Below are 23585 nucleotides of genomic sequence, written 5' to 3'. Positions count from 1 at the left end.
AATTTGGAGAAGAGTGAATTTCAAGGATGGCTGTGTTCCAGTTTGAATATTGTTTCGGAAAGCAGTTAGGCAGGTTTGCCTTTAAATGTGAACTGAACTGAATTTCTCCCTCTTCCCTAGGAACAGCATAAGGCGATTGTTTTTTTTGGAACTTGTACCCTACACTGCTTGGAGGGTGGCCTTGAGAATAAGAATGCCACCAGTTTAATGGCACTGAGACTTGGGGATGCACAAGGGGGTAAAAATATTGTGCGCCTTTATGTAGAAGCTGCCTACGGTTGCAGAAACTTAGGGTTTCTTCTGCAAGATTAGGCCATATAAAGTCTATTCACTTGTGACTTTGCAAGGGGTGTGGGAATGCTGCCAGGAATAATGTCCCCACAACAAACATTCTCCCCTCGCAAAAGGCAAGAGATTGTCCTTGCTGTGCATTTACACTTACATTGCTTAGTATTTTCTTTAGAAGCTGTACCCTCTGTTTAATGCATCCCAGAGCAAGATGGGAAACAATTTTGCAAGCCATCTCTTGCCAGATACACATTCTATTTCACTGTACTACAGCAATTAGCACAAGGGAATCCTGACTGTGCCAAAAGAGGAACACAGGCGCAAAAAGGCAAGTCCATAGAAACTGATGAGCTCTCATTGCCTTTGACCCCCTGCCGTGGGCTAAATGGCTGCTCCCCCTCCCCCTTATGAACAGCACCATCTGGGTCAGAGCGGAGAAGCATCTCTAAGGTCACATAAAGTTTACAAAAATACAAGAGATGTTTAAGGACAAACAAAATGAATTGCCAAACAGAAGAAAAAGTATTGCCGTGCCCCTTTGCAATTTTTCAGAGCAGGAAAAGCAAACAGTAAAATTACTGATAATTCTCTGGCTTTATTTATTTAGGACTGATGATAGCATTTAGAAAATTATTTCCCCCCCCCCCCAGATGGATTCAGAATGTCCCTAACAGACAACTAAAGGCTGCAATGAATACAAACAAGTACGTTTTAAAAACTTTGAATGTTGCAGGTTACAGAAAGTTATAAAATATTATTTTTCATTCAAATATGCATGCACTAAATTAGCATCTGACAGAAATCAGCATGTAAGTGGCATTATGAGTCAACATCATTATATAATCCCATCCTGAAGATTGCTGATGGTTTTCTACAAACAAGCCAATTCCAGGAATCATCACAGAACACTAGACATTCTGTGCATGGAAATGACAATTGATAGAAGTCTCTCTTTTAAGCTCTGAGAAAATATTTTCCCCCTTAGGAACTCACATATGAGAAGGAAGTTGGGACAATAATGATTCCCTATCTCAAATATTGTTCCAAGATACATTATCTATTTCCATTGTATCTGTATTGGACGCGCACTTTACTTCCTTGTAGAAACCTTGCAGATTCACAAGCGAAACTTTTATAACACATTTAAATTTCGCATCTACCTTCATTTTGTTCTCCTGTGCATCAACTGATAAATCAAGCAAGGGAGCCATAAGATCTTATTCTACATTATGGGTGACTGCTAGATGTATGTCAAGCTACAAACATCTGTGGTCACATGCCTGGCCTTTTGGTACATAGTCCAGGTCAGTCTGCTAAGCAATGAACAGAAAAAATATTAAGGTATCTTGAAATGCAAGTGAAAATGACCCTGGAAATTTTATGAGATGAAGCAGTCTTAGTTTGTAGCCATTATAAGAATGGGGGAAATGACCTAGTGACTTGGCACTATGGGTCTAGTAGTGTAAAACATTCAAAATTAAGTGAACAGATGGTTGTGATCCAAGATATGGCTAGTTCAAATTAATATTTGTAAGTCAGCCCCATAAGGCTGAGATGAATATTTTGAATGCCCATTCACAGCTGTGAAAGTTGGGACTGTTTTGGCTATTTTTCTCCATTGGGCATAAAATAACTATTTTCAGGAGAAAGGGACTGACTGTGAAAAGTGATGTTGGCAGCACACCCACCCTCTCCACACAATTTCTTAACTTTAAACATACTATACTTTTGTTGCCACTGAAAGCAATGGCAATCCAGACAGCACATTCCTTGCCTGGGACAATGTACTAGGATACTGTTGGGGGAGAGGGGATGGTGGCATCTACTACTGGCAGCAGCAGCCAAATTATTTTATAAAGCAAGAAGAGGGGAAGGGGCACTGCTACTACTTTCCCTAGAAAATCCCAATGCACCAATCCCCCCCCCCTTACTTCTGTATTTTCTTCTTTCTCTTTGCCCACAGCGCCACCCTATTTTCACTGGGAAAACATCCTTAAGGGACTTTCAGCTCACCAGTAGCTGTATACGACACCTATCTGACCTCTTTATTTCTTGCCAAAAAAATAAAAATCCACATGTGAACACACAAGTGCTGCTTTAGTATAAGTGACAACTAGCTGAAGACAGGTTTATTATTTAAAAAAAAGAATTCATGGTGCTAGAACATACTTCAGCTTTGTTTTAAAATTAATGCCTGTCTCTAGCATTCCATCAAGATGCTACTTCTGCTTTCTCCTCCTCCAAGCAAGTTATGTGGCACAAAATTATTATTATTATTATTATTATTATTATTATTATTATTATTACCCTGACCATATGGCTGGGTTTCTCCAGCCACTCTGGGGAAGGGAAGGAGTGGCTTTTTGTTTGAAACCATGGTAGAGGAAGCAACCAGGCAAGAATTCCAGTGTTCTCTTCACTGGTATGCTACAAGCAGATGTTAAGGATGGCAGTATATTCATAGAAGTGAGATCATCCTTTTTATATTACATTAGTCTTCAACCAGACTTTTTGTTTAACTGCTGTATAGAACGCAATGTAGGTTAATACTACACAAATTGCTTCATTTGTTTGTACTTGATCTGTCATGAAAATGTAATTGCTCACCTCTAAGCTAGCATGGAGGGCGCACACCAATAAAATCGAAGGGTTTGATAGTCGAAATCCATTGATGCCAGGGCTCAGTTGCAATTCTGCAAGATGAACACATTCTATTAGATCCCTTGTTCTTGTTCCCAGAACGAAGAACCAATCACTCACAGGGCTTCCATCTTGTCAGAAAGTACTTTTGGTTTTGTTAGCCCTCATCCAGTGTACCAAGGCATACAGGCATCATGCATACAATGCATACAGTGTTGGTTAGGACCTGCATGCCCCCCTCCCCCCCAAAAAATTAGAGAAATATAGCTAAGCATTATCAACTTCACATATTGATGACACCAGGCTCCAAATCTCTACATCTCCCAACAGCTTCATATTGGAAGTTAAACTAGCTTTGGCAATGAAATGGTTCCCTATGGCAGAACTCCAGGGATTCATGGTATAATCACCTTATGCTCTCTGGATCCTGCCATAGGTAGGAGCAGAACCGTTGCAAAACAGAGCCTCTCAACTCTTTCCCACAGAGACAGCCTAATAAAACACCATAGTTCATTATATCAAAACCAGCCAAAATACTGAGTCGAAGCCACAGGGTTGCAGTCCTACCCCTCTCTCCATAAAGATCAATGGGGCAACAGATTATGATTCAGTCCGTGAAATGGGCCTGAATCTATCCTGGGAAGGATAAAGAGAATCAGTATCTTCCAAGAGTTGCTGCAGCTGAAGCACCTTCCTCAAAAAAAAAATATTAGCAATCAGGTGGTAGCTGTCAAAAGCCTTTGAGTCCAACATTGGTTTTTAAGGAGTAGATGCAATACCATCTTCTTCTTCACGCCAGTATATCCTTTTCCTTCACAAAGTGAGACATTCACCACACCCTAGACCCACCTGACCACACCCAGCTCGCCTTTATTAGGCAAAGTGAGCAAATCAAGAAGGCTGACAGCTGCAAGCACCTTGTTCACATTTTCAGGCCTCAAAAAATGAAACTGATCCCATAAAATGTGACCAGGTGGTGTGTTGGACACTTCATTTGTACCTGCCACAACCAGAACATTCAAGTTCTTGTGAAGACTAATACTTTTATAATTCAAGTGCTTAGCAAACATGTCACAGCAATCTTCAGGGGGCGCCAACATCCCATTTATCAGGAGAGATGTTAACAAACCTCTCACCACTCAGAAAAACTCTGCTGGGCAGCTACTTGAGAGTGCAATAGAAGCGGCAAAAGAAGCTTTCTTTGCCATCCCTGTTGCCGTGAAACAGGCAGAAGTTTATGCTCTAGTACATGTTAAGTCGTTGGAAATAATATATATATCTGACATGTTCTTGGCCTTCTCTATTTCTGGCCCAGGGATTTGTGGGACAAGGAATAATTGTTACTCACTATTACAAAAGCCTTTCAGCTCAGCAAATCACAACATAGCAAAATGATATAGCATCTTAAAAACATTTTAATATTGAGTCACCAGGCTGTAAAGTACAGCAACTCAAAAAAAATGACATAAAACTTTGCTCTGCAAAGGCCAGTTAAATCAGAAGTAGGAATGTGGCCTTCTTGGTCATTGTTTGTTCTTCTTTTTATGGTTGGGGGGAAAGAATCTGATTATACAATCTATATAAACCATAAAATAAATCCTTACATAAAACTGAATATGAAATATACATACTGTTTTCCATGAGAAACCGGGTTTTGAAGTCATGACCCCACCATCCTACCAGCCTAAAAAGAAGGTAAAGGGGTAATAGCACAGTTGGTGACACAATAAAAATATTGTTGAATGAACAATATGACCAGTGTCAACAGACACAGAAATGTACAGGTGCTGATGAAGTTCTTTAGAGTCTGGCCTGGATGAGAGCTTCAGGGCCTTGAAAAGCTCAGCTCAATGAAGATACAAGCATTGCAAATTCATTTTTTCCCCTGTTCAGAATAAAATCCAAGCTGGAGGAGCATTCCTGACTAATGCTAGCCCATCTGTTGCTCCCACACACAGACACACACCACCCAAACTCCTGAAATGACAGCTCTGTGAGGTCCGGACAAGTTTCCACTAGGACCTCATCCCGCGACAGGAAGCATTTGCAACCAGAAATCATGGAGGCTCAATAATTAACAGCCGTAAATGGCAAATTTCTGTCCAGACTTCTGCTGGCTGTGCAAAGCTGTCCGAGGCAGCCAAGGGATAGGGGAGGCCTGCAAATGATGAGGCAGCATATACAAAGATGGTTGAGGGGGAAGCCCCTTCCCACAGTGAACCCTCTTGGTTCACGGAACCTCTGCAGGGGTTGGACTTTCCAACCCAACTGGAGGATTTCAAGGCTGTAGCTCGTTTGTCTCAAATGCTTTATGTACAACCAGGAGAGAGCTCTCCTGACTACACAAGTTTGGGAGCAATTTCTTTTTTTTTTTTTTTTAATATAATTTTTATTAAGTTTATAATATGCAAAATCCAACTTCCAAATACATATTTCCATAGATCTAATAGACTCCCCCCATCTTCCGAGCACTGCATTCTCTATCGATTCAAAACCTCAGCAATTTGTTAACTTATTTTAAACATAATAATATGTCTTCCATTTTATCGTGATATCTGGTCTCTAAACCTTACAGTCCAAATCCATTAATTTTTAGTTTCAACACAATAAAATTATTTCATTACACCACTTCTGTCTTGTTATACCTTATTTTCCAATTCAAAAATTTTCCGATGCTGAAGCTGTAATTTCCTAAAAAGGAGCATTTTTTAACATTCATACAACTTATAATGCTTTTTCAAATAATCCTTGAACTTTTCCCAAACTTCCTCCGTTTCTTCTTCTCCCGAGTCTCGAATTTGCCAGTCATTTCAGCCAGTTCCATATAGTCCATCAGCTGCGTCTGCCATTCTTCCAATGTGGGTAGATTTTGTGTCTTCCAGTGCTTTGCCATCAAGATCCTTGCTGCTGCAGTAGCATACATAAAGAAAATTCTATCTTTCTTTGCCACCCTCTGGTCCACCATGCCCAGGAGGAAGGCCTCCGGTTTCTTGGGTAAGGTAAATCTAAGCACCTTTTTTAGTTCATTATGTATCATCTCCCAGAAGGCCTTCACCTTCGGGCAGGTCCACCAGAGGTGTAAGAATGTCCCTTCCTCCTCTTTACATTTCCAACATTTGTTGTCAGACAGGTGATATATCTTTGCAAGCTTGACTGGGGTCATGTACCACCGGTATATCATTTTCAAAGTTTGGGAGCAATTTCTGGCCATTTCTACAGGTAAGAAGGCCCTCAGAAGGTGCAGTGAAGTGACGTGAATCAATTAATGATATCAGTACAACACAAGAGCCAGTCATGTTGTGCTGCAATGACAGACACTGTATTCCATCCTGAGAATATATTCTAAGCAACTCATGAGTTGCAGTGGTTAGTCACAATGTGTGCCAGTGACTATTAGAATAAACTGTACCAAATAACATGTTGATTTTCTAAAAACTTGTGAATATTAATTTGGGGGGGATAATAGATTCTTTACAATCCTCTCTAATCTATAATGGAATGTCATTATAGACAACAAAGTTGAGAAACATCACACTACTGCTTAGTATTATTATGGCCATTCAAATTTCTATTGAAACCACTAACAAAATAATAGCTTTTGGTTATGACACAACATGGAATTGTCAAAATAAATATATAAAGCATTGTAAAATTAATGCCTGAGAGATTTTGTTCATGATGCTTTGAATCACATATGAAAACATCAGCAACCGTTTTACAGTTTCAAGCTACATTTTATATTTTACCATAAAACACAATGTTAGTACATATTCATGTTATTGCAACATCCCAACTAATTCAATTTTGCAGGTCTTGCATCATTTTAATAGGGTTGGTACAGCAAAAAAACAAAAAACTAACTCAATGATCTTGATGCTTCACAGAATGACGTTCTAAACTAAGGTCAAAAACACCAGAGCAAATTAACACTCTCTCAGAATGTCTACATGGACAATAGTAGCCTAACCATATGACAATTAAGATTCAAATCTTGGGTGCTGACCATGTTGAGGTCACTACACAACCCTATTTTTTCCTGTGGTGGTAGCTCTCCTGAGAGGGGAAATGGGACAAAATGATGTTAATGATGATGCCTTTTAGGGTCTCTGAACAACCTTTTCATAAAATTCCAAAGACTGGTTAGTAGCCTTCAAATGGGCTTCAAATCTCTCTGCAGTACAATCAGCAAAATGACCATCCAGCATGCACTGTGAAAAAAAATGACATTTCTCATCTTCCACAACAAAAACACAAGGAAGGGGGAAACAGAAAGAGAGCACAATATATTGAGAGGGTGGAAATGAGGAAGTGCAAAATGCAGATGGGACGGGAAGAAAAATGGCAAGTGTCAGGGTTTCTGGGAGAGAGGAGGAGATGACAGAGGAGACGGAGAGCGAGTGGGAGGAGGGGCAGAAGGATGAGGAAGAAGATGACGGAATTCTGAGGGAATCCACGAGTCTGAGCAGCGAGTCAGAGGATTCTCAAAAGGGGGTTACCTTAATCAAGCAAAAGGGAGGAGAAGGGAGAAGCGGAGAGGAGCCCAGTGGAAGACAGACGCAGCAAGAGGCGTCTGAGCCGGAACGGAGTAAAGGGGGTGGAGTCGTCAGCCTCTCGGAGGGAGCAGGATTAGGAGAGAACAGAGAAAGGGGGTTGGAGCAAGGTGTTCAGCCGGAAAGGGTGGAGAGCAGAACAAGGGGTGGTGTAGCGGTCGAAAGAAAGGTCAGCAGCAACGTACGCGCGCCAAGTTCAAACGTAGAGGCGCGCGGAAGTGGAGAGAGCTCAGGGGAGGAGCCCGGCCCTAAAGCCAGAAGGAGGGGGGAAGAGGCGGCAGAGGATTCAGCCTCAGGCGAGTCACGGAGAGAGGGAACCCAGGGGGGCAGGAAGACCCTGCGGAAAAGAAAGGAGAGGAAGAGGTGGTCTAGAGCCAGGCTATTAAGTTGGTGTGGAAGAGGGGAGGAGTCAGAGGGGACTTCAGCGGTCTAACGTGACAGACGTACGGCCACGATGCTGAACTGTACGAGAAGCAGAAATCTTCAATAAACTTTTCCTGTAAATAAACTGCAATGGAGTGAGGTCTCTTGTGAGCTGGGACCCGTCCTGGGTGGCCGTGACAGTAAGTCCCCTCTCACAAAGCAAAAAATTTTTTTTTGCGAAGCTCACGAACGGGAGCAGCCATGAGCGCTGAGGAGCAGCTGGTTGCACTGCGGGATCAGGTTACCGCTCTCACATCGGCAGTCATTGCTTCGCAGAAGAAGAATGACGACTTGGAGAAGACGTGCCAGGATTTGCAGGCAAGGTGGGAACACGCGGACAGGGCGGGGGCCCCAGGTTCCAGAGCGGAGGGCATTGCGCTTGGACGGAGGGGGGGTGCCCTGGTTCCGCATTTTAATGGCAACTTGCAAAACTATCCCAATTTCAGAGCGGACGTCGTATATGCACTGCATTTACTCCGTCACGATTTTAAAGATGAGGAGGAGAAAGTGGGGTTCATTGTTTCACACCTGCATGGGGAGGCCAGGGCTTGGCTACGCAATCTGTGGCGCGAAGATGGACCGGCCCGTCGCAATTCAACTGCGTTCATCAAAGCGATGGATTCTTGTTTTCAATCCTCTGTGGATGTGGACATTGCGCGCCGTCAAATGCACGGGCTGAGGCAGGGGAAAGCGACTGTGCGCCAATACCACTCTAAATTTTTTGCATTGCTCACCGCCTTAGATTGGCCAAAGGACAGTAAGCCGGTCAGAGATCTTTTTTGGGAGGGATTGAGCCCCCCCATCAAGGATGAGATCGCTAGGGGGGACAGACCCCAGACCCTAGAAGACGTGGTGCAACGGGCTTTAGCTATTGGAATTCGACATGAGGGACGTCCGTGGCACGAGGAGGACGGGCCCCAAGCGCGTGCGCAAACGAGGACTCTCCCTTTTGTGCACAGGGATTTCAGCCGTGCGCACCCCTCGCCAATGGGGAAGGACAGCGAGGAGCCAATGGAGATTGGTGGTGCTAGGGCTCAGAAGCCATCCCAGAGCCCTGTCCCTGGTGCAGCCAAAGCGAAGCCTCCTAGAGGAACCAGGAAGTGTTACATCTGTGACAGTGCGCACCATATGGCGAAAGAGTGCCCCCAGAGGCTCCAGAAGCACACTGCAGCACTGGCAACTGTAACAGCAGAGGTGCAACCAGGGGAGCAGCTTCAGGGAAACGACAGTGCCTGGCTGGAAGCAGAGCTACTGGGGCTCAGCCAGGCGGATCTGTAGACAAGCCCCCAGCATCACTGCAGAGCGTGGACCCTTTGCCTCCCAGACCGGCAGTTCTGCTCACAGCAACACTCCAGTTGCCTGATGGGAGACTCCTCGAGGTTCCAATAACGATCGATTCGGGAAGCAACGCCGACTTCGTGGGACTGCAGTTCGTTAAGCAGCACAACATGGCGCTCCTGCCTGCAACGACGCCTCTAAACGTGGTCACGGTAGACGGCAGGAAGTTGCTGGGGGGGCAAGTGGTGCAGCAAACCCCTCCCATGATGATGCAGATTGGCAACCATCGAGAACTTATTAGTTTCAATGTCACCCACTTATCGGACACACCCATCGTGTTAGGCATGAGTTGGCTGGAGAGGCACAGTCCCGCGGTTGCGTGGTACCAGCGGCAGATCACCTTTTGTTCATCGTATTGTGCTCAGCATTGCTTTCAGACCGATCAGGGAGGAGAAGCCGAGCAGCAGTTGCATCTGGGTATGGTGCAAACAGTGCCTCACAAGTACCAGGACTTCTTGGAGGTTTTCTGTGAGAAGGAAGCTGACAAGTTGCCGCCTCACAGACCTTACGACTGCGCGATTGATTTAGTGCCAGGGGCGCAACTGCCTGCTGCCAAGCTGTACTCCATGTCGGAAGACGAGATGCAAGAGCTTCGGGAGTTCATAGACCATAACCTCAAGCGAGGTTTCATCCAGGAATCTAAAGCAGCGGGTGGCAGCCCTGTGTTCTTTGTGAAGAAGAAAAACACGCCCCAAAAAAGGCTTATAGTGGATTACAGGTTCATAAACAGCTTGACTAAGCCCAAAGCTTTCCCCATGCCCAAGATTGACGACCTTTTAGCGACCGTCAGGAGGGGCAAGATTTTCACCAAGCTGGACCTACGTGGAGCTTACAATCTCATCCGCATCCGGAAAGGAGATGAGTGGAAGACCGCCATGTTCACCCCTCTGGGCACATACGAATACAGAGTCATGCCTTTCGGTCTCCAAAATGGCAGCCACGTTTTTCAAGCATTTATGCACCACGTGCTAGCAGGTCTCCTCTACAAGAAGTGTGTCTGCTTTCTCGACGATATCCTGATTTTCTCGGAATCGCCGGAGGATCACGATAAGGACGTGAGGGAGGTCCTGCAGAGGCTGAAGGACCACAGGCTGTACGCCAAGTTGGAAAAATGCCAGTTTGATGTCAGAGAGGTTGATTTCCTTGGCTACAAGTTGTCCGACGAGGGACTGGCCATGGACAGGGCTAAGGTTCAAGCGCTGTTGGACTGGAAAAGCCCTCGAAATCGGAAAGAGGTCCAGAGGTTCATCGGCTTTGCCAATTTTTACCGCAAGTTTATTAAAGGTTTTGCGAACGCGACGGCGGCTATCACTGACACCCTCAGTTCCAAGAAGAAGAAGTTCGTCTGGACCGAACAAGCGGAGCGGTCCTTCCGGACGCTTAAAGGTCTTTTCGCCTCCGAAGAGCAGCTGCTCCACGTGAATCCCGGCAGACCCATGCGGGTAGAGACCGATGCGTCAGACAGAGCGGTTGGGGCCGTTCTTTTGCAAGAGGATTCACAAGGCAACTGGAGACCGGGTGCGTTCTACTCCCGGAAGCTCAGCAAGACGGAGCGCAATTATACCATATGGGACAGGGAGTTGTTGGCCATTCATGCAGCTTTCAAAGCGTGGCGACACTTCTTAATAGGAGCCAAGCACACGGTGCAAGTCCGCACGGATCACAAGAACTTAGAGTATTGGCGGACGGCTAAGTTACAGACCCAGCGACACATGCGCTGGGCGGAGTTCTTTGCGGATTTCGACTTCAAAATAGAATACATCCCAGGAGACTCCAATGTTATTGCAGACGCGCTGTCCCGAAAGCCGCAATACTTGGAGGAAGCAGCTCCAATCGCAGCAAAGCACATTTTCGCACCGCAGGCGTGGACGTGCGCTACCATCGCAGTCGACCTGGACGCGGTGCGACGCGCGTTGCAAAGGGATCAGTTTGCACAGTCCAAGATGGAGGAGCTACGCGGAGGGTCGCGAGACAACGATGAGTTCCAATTGCAAGATGGACTTTTGACTCGTAAGGGTGCCCTTTACGTGCCCACCGACGATCTTCGAGCCAAGGTTCTGCAACAATTGCATGACGCCCCTAGTGCAGGCCATTTCGGCAAAGAGAAGACGATGGAGTTGGTGGCTAGAGACTTTTGGTGGCCCCAGATGAGAGGAGAGGTGGCGGACTACGTCGCCAGGTGTGATATCTGCCAGAGGTCCAAACCAGTGCACCAGAAGCAGGCGGGATTGCTAGAACCGCTGGAGACACCGCAGCAACCGTGGGAGAGGGTAGCGTTGGACTTTGTTACGGACCTGCCCAGCTCCAGAGGTAAGACGGCGGTGTTAGTGGTGGTGGACTTGTTCACCAAGATGGCGCATTTCATCCCTTGTGCCAAGGTGGCGACGGCAGAACAGACCGCAAAGCTCTTCATCGATCACGTCTTCAGAGTGCATGGACTTCCGCAGTCCGTCTTGTCCGACAGGGGGCGCCAGTTTGTTTCCACTTTCTGGCGAAAGCTTCTGGGCATCTTGCACGTCAAAATCAACCTGACATCGGCGAGACATCCACAAACCAACGGTCAAGCGGAGAGGGTCAACGCGATCATGCAGCAGTACCTGCGGTGCTACGCCAACCAGCGACCTGCGGCGTGGGTGGACTATCTGCCGATGGCTGAATTCGCCTACAACAACACGAAACACGCATCCACCGGGGTGACGCCTTTCTTCGCGAACAATGGCCGTCATCCCAGAACCTTCCCGAGATTTGCGGCACCAGGAGGGGGGGGGCCTCAAGATGCCGACCAGTTTGCAGCGGAGTTGCAAGAGGTGCACGAGGAGCTGCGGAGACATTTGGAGCTGGCAAAACAGGCGTATAAGGTGCAGGCCGATAAGCACAGGAGGGCGGGAGAGGACATCCAGATTGGGGACTGGGTGTGGTTAGCAGCCCACGCGATGCCGGCCAGGTCATTGGCCAAGAAGAAGTTAGGACACAGGCAGCTAGGGCCATATCAAGTTGAGGCTAAGATCAATCCGGTGGCTTTTCGTCTAGCCCTTCCGGAGGGTTCCAGGGTGCACCCGGTCTTTCATAGGTCGGTGCTCACTCCCTACAAGACCCCACACAGGTTTCAAGAGTCAGGAGCACTCCCAGAGCCACGTAGGAGGGCGCCTGAGGGGGGGGAATCGCCAAGGCCAGAACCTCTTAACGAGGTCACAGAGATACTGGACTCGAGATGGGGGGAGGAGGGAGTTGAATATTTTCTAGCCAGGGAAGGCACTCCGGCCTCTGCCAATAGCTGGGTGCCGGGTTACGCGTTGGACGAACCCCTGTTGAAGGAGGAGTTCCATGCACTTTTTCCGCACAAGCCCATGCCCGAGGAGTATTTTGATGATTGGCTTTTCACGCCCACTTTGTCAGACAGCACGTTCGAGGGTTTCTCCTCACCCGAGGGCCATACGCCCGAAACAAGCCCGACCAGGGATCCGAGACTGGGGGGGGAGGAGACAGGCCCTTGTTGGTGGGTGGATCAGCCAAGGGAGGCATGGAGTCAGAGATGGATGGTAGGTCCTTGGCAGGCAGCGCCAGGAGAAGCAGTGATGGAGGAAGAGACTGTGATGTCTGTGGGTGGGGAACCCGAGTTCGAACACACATATACGGAGATGACAGAGGAGAACGTTGAAGTGGACAACTTGTATCCTGAACCGACCCCGGAAGAACCACGTTTTCCTCAACCTGCACCCGGCGAGCGGGAGGGGGGAAGGGGGGGCTTCGAGGGGGGGATGGATGTCAGGGTTTCTGGGAGAGAGGAGGAGATGACAGAGGAGACGGAGAGCGAGTGGGAGGAGGGGCAGAAGGATGAGGAAGAAGATGACGGAATTCTGAGGGAATCCACGAGTCTGAGCAGCGAGTCAGAGGATTCTCAAAAGGGGGTTACCTTAATCAAGCAAAAGGGAGGAGAAGGGAGAAGCGGAGAGGAGCCCAGTGGAAGACAGACGCAGCAAGAGGCGTCTGAGCCGGAACGGAGTAAAGGGGGTGGAGTCGTCAGCCTCTCGGAGGGAGCAGGATTAGGAGAGAACAGAGAAAGGGGGTTGGAGCAAGGTGTTCAGCCGGAAAGGGTGGAGAGCAGAACAAGGGGTGGTGTAGCGGTCGAAAGAAAGGTCAGCAGCAACGTACGCGCGCCAAGTTCAAACGTAGAGGCGCGCGGAAGTGGAGAGAGCTCAGGGGAGGAGCCCGGCCCTAAAGCCAGAAGGAGGGGGGAAGAGGCGGCAGAGGATTCAGCCTCAGGCGAGTCACGGAGAGAGGGAACCCAGGGGGGCAGGAAGACCCTGCGGAAAAGAAAGGAGAGGAAGAGGTGGTCTAGAGCCAGGCTATTAAGTTGGTGTGGAAGAGGGGAGGAGTCAGAGGGGACTTCAGCGGTCTAACGTGACAGACGTACGGCCACGATGCTGAACTGTACGAGAAGCAGAAATCTTCAATAAACTTTTCCTGTAAATAAACTGCAACGGAGTGAGGTCTCTTGTGAGCTGGGACCCGTCCTGGGTGGCCGTGACAGCAAGTAATAAAACCTAGGTGTTCATCAAATACACCAACAAAGCTAGCCTTTTATTCTGCTAATGCAGATTCAGGTATCAAGTCATAAAGTGTTCAATAGCAAAATGTCAACAAAAAAGATGGTGAACCAACATAAAGATTTCAGATAACTGAAAAATCTATTTTAACTCCCCAATTATTTCTGAAGGCTAATTTAGTCACTGCCTTGTGTACGAGATTTTTCAATTATCTGAAACTATGCATTATCCTTAGTGCTATGAACTACCATTTCTTTGGAATGTCAGGAGATGACAGCAAGACAGGACAGGTGGTATTGGGCAGAGGTCATTTGCAGGGGGACAACTGAGTGCTGAGACTGCTGCCTACACCTCCTGCCTTCTTCCATGAGCAAGAAAGCTTTCCCTAGAAAGGCAATATAACAGTTGGTTTGTTCCACACATTTTCTCATTAAGAAGGCAACATGTGAATGCTTTCTGTAACCCTTGTGATAACCACTCAAAAGTAGTCCATAAGCATTTTTGAGGATAGTGGATACAATAAAAATAAAATAAAGAGCAATTAAATCTCCCAAATGGAGATGTTAGGTTTCAGTGGTGAGCTTCTTGTTCTTTGTGTTCCCTGCCCCCACCCATCCTCTACCTTATCACATGAACTGTTTCTTTGGAATCCCATAGACATAGCTCAGGTTATAGTTGCACTTAATTCTCAGTTGTTCTTAGTTGTACATTTGGGGGCATTCTACCTCCCGACTAATGGCCTCCATAAACATTTATGACCTGAGAAGGGGCTGCAAATTGAAACTCTAAAGGATTATTGATTCTGGAAAGGGTGAGGGCAAACATAAAATTAGGGCTGACAAATTTCTGCAAAATATTAGCCTGTGATGATTTGAAATAGCTAAGGTCTTAAGACCTGACTATAATGGCTTTACAAATACATGTTTTTAAAAATAAAATATAGTAAAACTGAATGATAAGATGCTAAAGTAAAATTTATTGAGGAGCAAATATTTGGAATGCAAAATGAGTATTTATAGTCCATTAACTATTTAGAATATCCTCAGTCTCTAGACACCACAAACATGCTTCTTCATTTTAGAGTTTGAATAACCATTTTGCAACAACTTATACTTGGTGGTCCCCCGGGCTTTGTGTCTTGATGTGATGCTCCCCAAAAGGCAATTGATAGCGGGGGGTAGTAAAGACATGGGCTGGTTCTGTGCCCATAGTCGCCTTTGACTGGACTTGACTGTCCAGGGGTCCTTTACCTTTTACCTTTGCCTCTGTGCCTTAGAAGCCAACACATGCAGTGACCACTTTACTGACTGTTTGGTATCAGTGTGAAGAGGCTGTGTGTGCATGTGTTGGTTTCCTTGCAAGACTTCTGATTGACTGGGATTCCAATGGCCATGGACCCCTATGTGAATACATATGGTGCCCTATATACTCTTGCAACACACTAAGAGCCTTTTAAATCTACTGTACATTATTTCAATGCTGTATTTTGTGTGTGTGTGTGTGTGTGTGTGTTAATTTTTGCTGGTTTCCATTTTTTGTTTGGTTTAATTGTAACTTTTTGTAAGCCGCCCTGGGAACCTGTTGGATGGACAGGAGCCAAATTAAATAAAGAAGCAAAACTAAACTGGAGTAATAGTGCACAGCTACAGCAGGTAATAATAGATGGAGTATACAGTTGTTGCCCAATTTCAAGGTGGTAATGTCATATGATTAGAAATTAAAAGCATATTTCAGCAGCGCCTGGTTTTTAACCTACACAGCAAGCTCCCGTTTTGCTAGTCAAAGGCAGCAAGACAGAGAATTTCTGGAGAGCAAGAATTATGCCCGAAAGGATCATAATTTGCCCCCATTGCTTTCAAGCATGGTTACGCTAGGGAGCAATCCCATCAGTAAAAGTTTTGTGTGTTTTTATCTAGCTCAAGATTTCCTTTCACATCTGTGTGCTTATAGTGAAGCACTGGGCATTCAAAACTTGACTTGTTTCGTTTGTAGTTGCATTAATGATGCAAGAGCGTGGGATATAATGATTGCTATGTATATGCGGTGTAGACATCAAAGGAGATCCAGTTTAAAGAAAGTAAGGGTGGGGGGAATCCTTTGACCTTTGCTTCTGAATAACAGATGAGCATGCTGCTCATTTATAATTTATAACCCGGAGGATCACAAGGTTCATTTGTGTTCTAGGGAGGGAAGGATCCCATCCACACCGACTACTGATTTATATATATATATATATATTTTAAAGAATGAACAAAATTGGGCTTGTATTTATGTGGCTTGAGTTTCAGGGCAATCCTTCCCGTCCAAGGGGACAGTCTGTGCATTCCCCACACACCGCCAACAAGACAGAGAAGCAAATGAATGACAGGTGAAACACCCTATAAAAAGGGCAACTTTTCTATAGCGCTGTAGTTCATAAACATTCTCATCATGAGCTTTCTCTGCTCCATCACACTTGTCTTTTTCCTGCTCAGCTTTGAAAGAGGCACCCTCAGAATTTATGATCACCACTTATAAAAGCGCAGTCAATGCCTGCAAAGCTTACAAGGGCAGGCTTTGCAGAGCAGAAATGGGCAGAGATGGTCATGTCGCACTCTGCACTCATACACACTTCCATTTGTCCCATGTTGTCTAGACATGGGTCTGAGAGGTTCTTCTTTTGCCTTGCCAGTTCCCGCGGCAAAACCCAATGTTTACTGCTGAATCAGAACAAATGTCAACTGAGTCTTCTACGGATTGACGTTTGTTCTGATTCAGCAATAAACTGTGGGTTGCCCCAGGGAAAGTGGCAGGACAGAAGAAAAACCTCTTGGATCCATGCCTAAAAATCATGGGAGAAATGGAAGAAATAGCGGGACAAAGGAAGTGGAGCTGGGCTATGCTGAAGCACTGCTGCACCTGGAAATAGGCATATCTATTTTCCCTCCCCTTTCCAACACACATTTTGTCATTCTTCCAGAGTTTTAACCTACATCACATGGCTTTCTAAGGAATAAGCCACATGAGATTGGTAAAATACATAGCTTAAAACTGAAAAGCCAAATAAAAACAATGATATACTACTACACTGTTATACTACTTGTGTTTAAGGAAGCTCTGCAGGGGTGGTGCTATAGGTTGAGGGTCTTTTGTGTTAAACTTTTCTTGCATGTCTAATTATCAATTGTGTCCAATCTACATACTAAACATCCTAGCAGTTCATTATTAGCAGATTTCTCTCTTAGAATGCTGTAGCTATCCTATAGTTCTATGAAAATGTTGCAAAAAAAAAAATCTAGAGTTAACAATAGTCAAATAATGAGACATTTTCATTAGAAGCAAAACAATTTTTTTTTTCCTATTTAGCCTTTTGTGTAGCCCAGGAACAAAATTTAATGAGAGAAAAATAATGTTTAAAAAAACACACAACAAAAAACCCCGGTGACTGGCATAACTATCTTGACTTGGTTGTGGCATGTTAAATGCCACAATTTGGAATAATTGTTTTACCCAAGAAGTAACTGGATGTCCTTTCTGATTGCAGCTTTTATTTTCACATTCGGTAGAGAGTTTAATTTAACGGTTGTAGCAAATGCACTCTGTGCATGAAAAACGCATTGGCTCTTTGGTCAACCAAGTGCAAGGTGATTTACTGCTGATGGGGATTTGAAGTGCAGATGTCCTCTTTAAAGGTGCAGATGTCCTCTTTAAAGATATATTTTTTTCCTTGTTAGTCTTTTAGATTCAGTTCAACTGGGAATACACCAATCTCTGAGCATGTCCCTCCATATTACCCCTCCAGGTCAAAACAAAGGGAGATTGAGTTCACTTTTATAACAAGATACAAGTTTTCTGTGCTCAGAGTATGTGAAAGAGAAATAGCCATTATACTGGGAATCCAATCAGGGCTTGTTGAATTCATACAGAACTCCTCTGGAAGCCTCTGAGGCTTTTGTGATGAGGAAAGGTAATTTCATTCACAGAGAGCAGGCAGAGAAAAAGTATGAGGAAGCTGCAAAAAGAATTGAAGTCTAAATTACATCCTAAGAAAATATCTTACCCAAACCAACCCCTCTAAGGCTAATGAAGTTGAATTAAAACTGTTAAATCAGCTTATGATCAACTGTTACTGCAGAGTGTACATATATCACTTTTATTTAACTACATCTACAGAGCAGAAAGGGGGGCAGGAGAGAATACAGCCAGAAATACTTTGGAACTGCTATTGAGAGTATCAATTCACTGCTTTCATTCAGAAATTAAAAATCAACCTGGGAGACAATTTATTCCTACAGATTATTAATGAAGTATGCAGTAATTATTCTAAAAGTATTGGGGGAAAACCAATACCATAATAGTGAAAAATTATAAGACAATGCCTTGCTGCATTAAAAAGCCTGTGAAAATGTGATAAAACTTTCTAGAGTGCCTCAAAAAGATTAAAGATAACACATGTGCTCTTTCAAAGATGCAACTTCTTCCTTAATGTTGTTAGTTGCTGTTGACTCTCATGATAGTTTGTAAATCACTTTGTCTTTCTTTAGAACCATGAATTAATTCACAAAGGCTATGTAACTATGCAGAGTCCTTTTAATACATCACTCAAAATAAGCAATACTAAAGGGCCCTACATTTCTGAACAGAGAAAATGATATATATTTCTACTAGACATCTGCTATATTAGACAGAAATTAAAGAATATATTAACTGGGTCAAGAATTGCAAGTAGCATTTTGCATTGCCTTCTAAGCTGAATATACTGTACATCTCAGAAATCAATATAAAGCAGTGATGCAAAATTATATTCAATTAAAAATACTTTCCAGTGCTAATAATGCAATAAAAACCATTTCCCCCAGTAAGGTTTAGGGATAGCCAAATAGAAAATTTTTAATACACACGTCTTTCACTATGTTAAAAGAGCTAGAATCAAATATACAAAAGCACCCAAGAATAAATTCTCCTTATTACAAGGTGATCTTTTCTGTTTACCTTGTGACAAGGATCATGCATATATTAAGCTTGCTTATTGTCCCACATTATACAGAATCGTACAATAATACAAGCCAATATACTTATTATGGCTTGGTTTTTGTGTCAGTCACATGCTGAATATTTAAGGTGACCCTGTTTTTGCTATACATATAACTTTGTAAATGATTACATTTCTTGTGTTGTGTAAAATAAACCGAACAAAATAGCTCTTTTCTTTTTTGAAATTTACTAGCTCCAGATGTTTGCAGAACTTTAGATTATTCTTATTCAATTCTCTTGACAGTTTTGGGCCTCCTTGACAACCTCTTTCTATCAAATTCCCAAGACAGGTAGTTGTGATCTTTGACTTCTCATGTGCATTTATTGAGAAAGAGGAGCTGAGTGTTGGGTGGGTATACAGAACAGAAACTGATGAAAGGCCTACATATTCAGCACAATATGGTTTCTTAGCTTATGTTAATAGGGAATTGCCTCCAGTATAAAGATGTCCTCCCTGATGACTCATAATGTGACTATAGAAACTTCTTCAGTCAGCATTCAACAACCTGATGCTTGTGTGTGAAGCTGTATTGTGAATCCTCTCTTTATGATGCATCTGCCTCCCCAAAGAGATTGTGATAATTTCCACGTTGATACAAGACTTTTCAAATCTCCCACACAGAAAAAGCCCAAACTCTTATGCCGTACACATCCCACCTAGTTTCATCTTAGCTTTGACTAGTTTCCAAAGAGGCAGATGTGGAAGTAGTGCTGCATAGTACTCTACTCTGCCTGTTCTGTGAAAGGACTTCTAGAAATCTGGATAGCTTAGCTATAGAAAAGTGCCTGAAAGGGAGAAAGGTAAAAAGATGATATAGATCAACTGTGCAACATTCTACATGCTTAGGGGTATACATGTAAGAGCAGGTAATGAAACCTCAATGGAATCCCAATGGAATCCCATAGAAGAAAATAAGCTAGGGGCATTTTTGAATGGGAAAGGTTAAGGAACTCAATGCTCACCACTTCTACACTCAAGATTACAGCCTCTCGAGGCTGTTTTTCATCCACAAAACTTTACATGAATGTGTACATGACATGTAGGTGCCGCACACTTTCTTAATGTTCCCTCTAATATTTTTTTTAAAAAATGCCCTTGGATATTTGCCATTCACTAGGAGAATCCAAGAATTAAACCCTGCAGGCCTATTCTGTGTCTAGATTGGCCTAATCAATCACATCTCCCAAGACAATGTCCCATTAAACCTAATTAGCCAAAGCCTTTATTCCTAAACTGCCTCTACTCAGGGGAAGTTTTAACTTTTGGTTTTCAAATGAGCTAGAGGCACTTAAAATGCTCTCCCCTCTTCATTTGGCAGCAAAAATAGCTTATTTTTGAGTACAGTCAAGGGTACTTTAAGAAGTTGGTGTAAAATTTTGATATAGCCCATGAACATTTTAATGTTATCTTGCAACATTATATGAGAAATGGGTAGCTGCTCAGATGAGAAATTCACTTTCTTTCCTTTTGTGCAAAGTCTCAATACAAATGCCGTCTAAACCACCGGCATCTAAATAGTTAGAAACCATTTCCTTTATTAGCTTTGTAAATTACTGTCATTAGAATCCCCTTGCTCTGATTTCACATGACCCTTCTTAAGAAACAATTACAGTCTATCAGTAATAGAAGCAAATCTTTCCAAGGACATCCTCTATATTACCACTAAATTCTTTCATCTCATTCCAACGACAACAACTTTTAGGGATGTTAATCAAAGCTGACTTGGTTACACTCTTGAAATAGAAGCCTTTCAGGTCAATTCATTCATTTATTATCAGAATAAATGTGTGTGTGTGTGTGTGTGTGTGTGTGTGTGCGCGCACACACACAGATGAGATTTCATTGTAAAAGTCATGACACCTCTCCTGTTTCAAATCCCACTTCAAATAAGGCATTTTCCAGAGCACGTGACAGTGATGCCCTGTAATGCTTTTGACACAGCATGATTGAAGCCATGCAGGTGTTTATTTCTCTTTCTAACCCAAGTGCAGGTTAGCCACACATGAAGGAAAAACATACTTATGAACTGTAGTCTGAAGCAGAAGAATGAAAGAATAAAGTACAAGAATGAAAGCAAATCACCTCGTTGACAGCCAAGAAGTCATCTGAATGTATGATAAGCTTTCCTTCAAACCTGGAGCCTACTGTGCAAGGTATGTCTCTCCCTACCCACCCCACCCCCACTAAACTTTGAATAGCTGTTTATTTCTATCATTTTTAAAAAAGAAGATTGATGCTTTTAAAACATGTTTCTTCTCGGTACAACATCCCACCAAAATATCGCAGAAAACTCTGTTTTATTTCAAGACCCTACCTGCTGGTAAGCCTGTGATAAGTTTAAGACTTCATAATAAATCCTTTCATTTTAATACTAGGCGGTGTACTGTTTTGCTTTAATCCTCTGCTGAAGCTTATCTATTATTCTCTTGCCTGCTTTACATATATTTATAACCCTTTCATCTTTTTGAATTGTACATTTTGAAAGCATTCAGCTTAGGAAAAGTTGTTCCCACCCCAGAACTCAATTGCTCAGAAAAAAAAGACTTTTGTTGTGCTGCCTGAACCACGAAGCTGCAACAGCAAACATGCTACCCCTACCCTGGCATTAGGACGTGCCTTACGTAAGGCAAATTAATGATCATAAATATCCTGCCATGGATACCTACCATAAGCTAAAGACATTAATGATAGCATCGCATGGCAGTAAGTCAGCTGCCCCTCGCTTTGATCAGCCTACGTTTCGGAGATGCTAAAAACATAATGACGCTTGTCTTTTTACTCCACATCCAACCACCAAAATTTACACCTCTGAATTCCCATAGCCCTTGCATTTCTGGCTACTAGTTCATATACTGTATTTTTCGCCCTATAGGGCGCACCGGCCCATAGGGCGCACCTAGTTTTCGGGGGGGGGGAATCGAGGGGAAAAATATGATTCCCACGCCCCACAGCTCTTGGAGCAGCGCACAGGGAATTCCCCCACCTCATAGAAAAGCCCGCAGAAGCCGTGCACCCTTTAAAGAGCATGCGGCTCCTGCGGGCTTTTCGACTCAGCTTGTGGGGCTGGCGGTGGGGGGAAGCGCTGCTTTCCCCCACTGCCAGCCTCAAAGCCGGGTCGGGGAGCAGCGCTAAGGTGTTGCGCGCCTTCCCGCTGCCCCCTCCCCCAGCTTGTGGGGCTGGCGGTGGGGGGAAGCACTGCTTTCCCCCACCGCCAGCCTCAAAGAGCAGACTCTCCTGGCTTCAGCAAAAGCAACGCAAAGCCTCCGGAGCACAGGCTTCGGAGGCTTCACGTTGCTATCACTGAAGCCAAGGAGCCTGCATTCGCCCCATAGGATGCACACACATTTCCCTTTCATTTTTGGAGGGGGAAAAGTGTGTCCTATAGGGCGAAAAATACGGTATTGAAATACTATTTACAATCCCACTGCAGACATCGCACTAAGATCAACTTTCACAATGCACATAACTCACAGTTCAACACACATTTATGACATGAACAGGGACCATTCTCACATCAGCACATGGTTGCTACAGGGAAATACCTCTCAGCTGCCATAGTCTATGATGAGGTAGTCATATATACCTGCTGTCATGCATAGACGAAAGTTTGTAGATAGCATATACTTAGCTACAACAGAATGTGGTAATAGCCACCAATCTTAAATTTGGATTAGATAAATTTTTGGAGGATAAGGCTATCAATGGCTACTACTCATTATGATGACTATATACGCCTTCCACGATAAGAGGCCTCCGAACACAAGTTGCTGGGTAGGAGGGTTGGGGAAGCTACAACAATAGCAGAGCTCTATTGCCCCTAAGTCCTGCTTTTGTGCTTCTCAGAGTCATTTACTTTGACATGATGGGAACCTGAACTAGGACTTCAATCTAATCCAGGAGGGCTCTTCTTCAAAGTGTTAACGGGCTGAACTAGAACTTGCAAGTTTAGTTCTTTTGAATTCACCCTATAGACTGTAACACCATGAATGTCTCCCTTGTTCTCTTATAAAGGCAATGGTGTCCAAATGAGAGGTGCTGGAACTGAGTTCTGCTTGCTGTGTCCAGATCAGCAAGAATTGTTCAGATCAGCCTATTCACTTCCAGTTGCTAGCCTTTTGTCACCTTTCCCTTTTTTGCTTTCTCTTACCCCTGACTCTATACGAGTTCTGTTCTCTCTCTCTTTACAAAGCACCTATTTCCACCATCCCTCAAGATTATGTTGAGAATCATTTAGTCCATAAAGCCTTTCCTGCATTACCATAAGCAATGGCTTTAGAGTACTTCTTTCTACTAGTTAATACACTTCTGACCTTTCCTAACTACTCCTTTATATCCTTCAGTTCTGCTTCATCCAACTTGCTTAGAACACATGGCACTTGATGTGTCCTCACTTTAGTATCTTTTCATATCTAGCACTATGTAAAAGGATAAAATATCCCCTCTTCACTTTTCTCAAATTATGCACAATTTTATATATATCCTCTCCCTATTAATTTGCATGGTCTTGAAATCATGTTCAGCAGCCTGAAGTTTCCAGGCATTTAAAATAATAATAATAATGGTATTCCTTTAGCTATCATCTCACCCTCTAAAAGAGAGGCTGGTGTTAAGAGACATTTACATTTCAAAATGTGTGGTTCAGCAGTTTTAAAATTGAGACCTTCCAGACCCAATCTATACCTAGCGACATATTGCTGCTTAATCTATTTACTCTAAAACCTCTTACACGAAGCTTCTGATGTGTGGGGATTCATTAAATTTGTCATCTGAAAGTGATATTTAAGA

At 44.0% G+C, this 23585-nt stretch overlaps 1 protein-coding gene across 6 annotated transcripts in view; it reads right to left on the bottom strand.

Annotated features, from left to right (window-relative positions):
- Positions 1–23585, bottom strand: part of KYNU (kynureninase) — a 92962-nt gene that overhangs the window by 3845 nt on the left and 65532 nt on the right. For all 6 annotated transcript variants that reach the window (XM_081929499.1, XM_081929500.1, XM_081929498.1 and 3 more), the window contains 2 exons: positions 4560–4612; positions 2896–2981 (listed from right to left, as the gene is read on the bottom strand). In XM_081929499.1, coding sequence (XP_081785625.1) covers positions 2896–2981; positions 4560–4612 — 139 coding nt within the window. The remainder of the gene's footprint in view (positions 1–2895; positions 2982–4559; positions 4613–23585) is intronic.

Source organism: Podarcis melisellensis (assembly GCF_964234715.1).
Source record: "Podarcis melisellensis genome assembly, chromosome: 1".
Classification (NCBI taxonomy): Eukaryota; Metazoa; Chordata; class Lepidosauria; order Squamata; family Lacertidae; genus Podarcis; species Podarcis melisellensis.
This window is presented reverse-complemented; position numbering and strand designations above follow the sequence as displayed.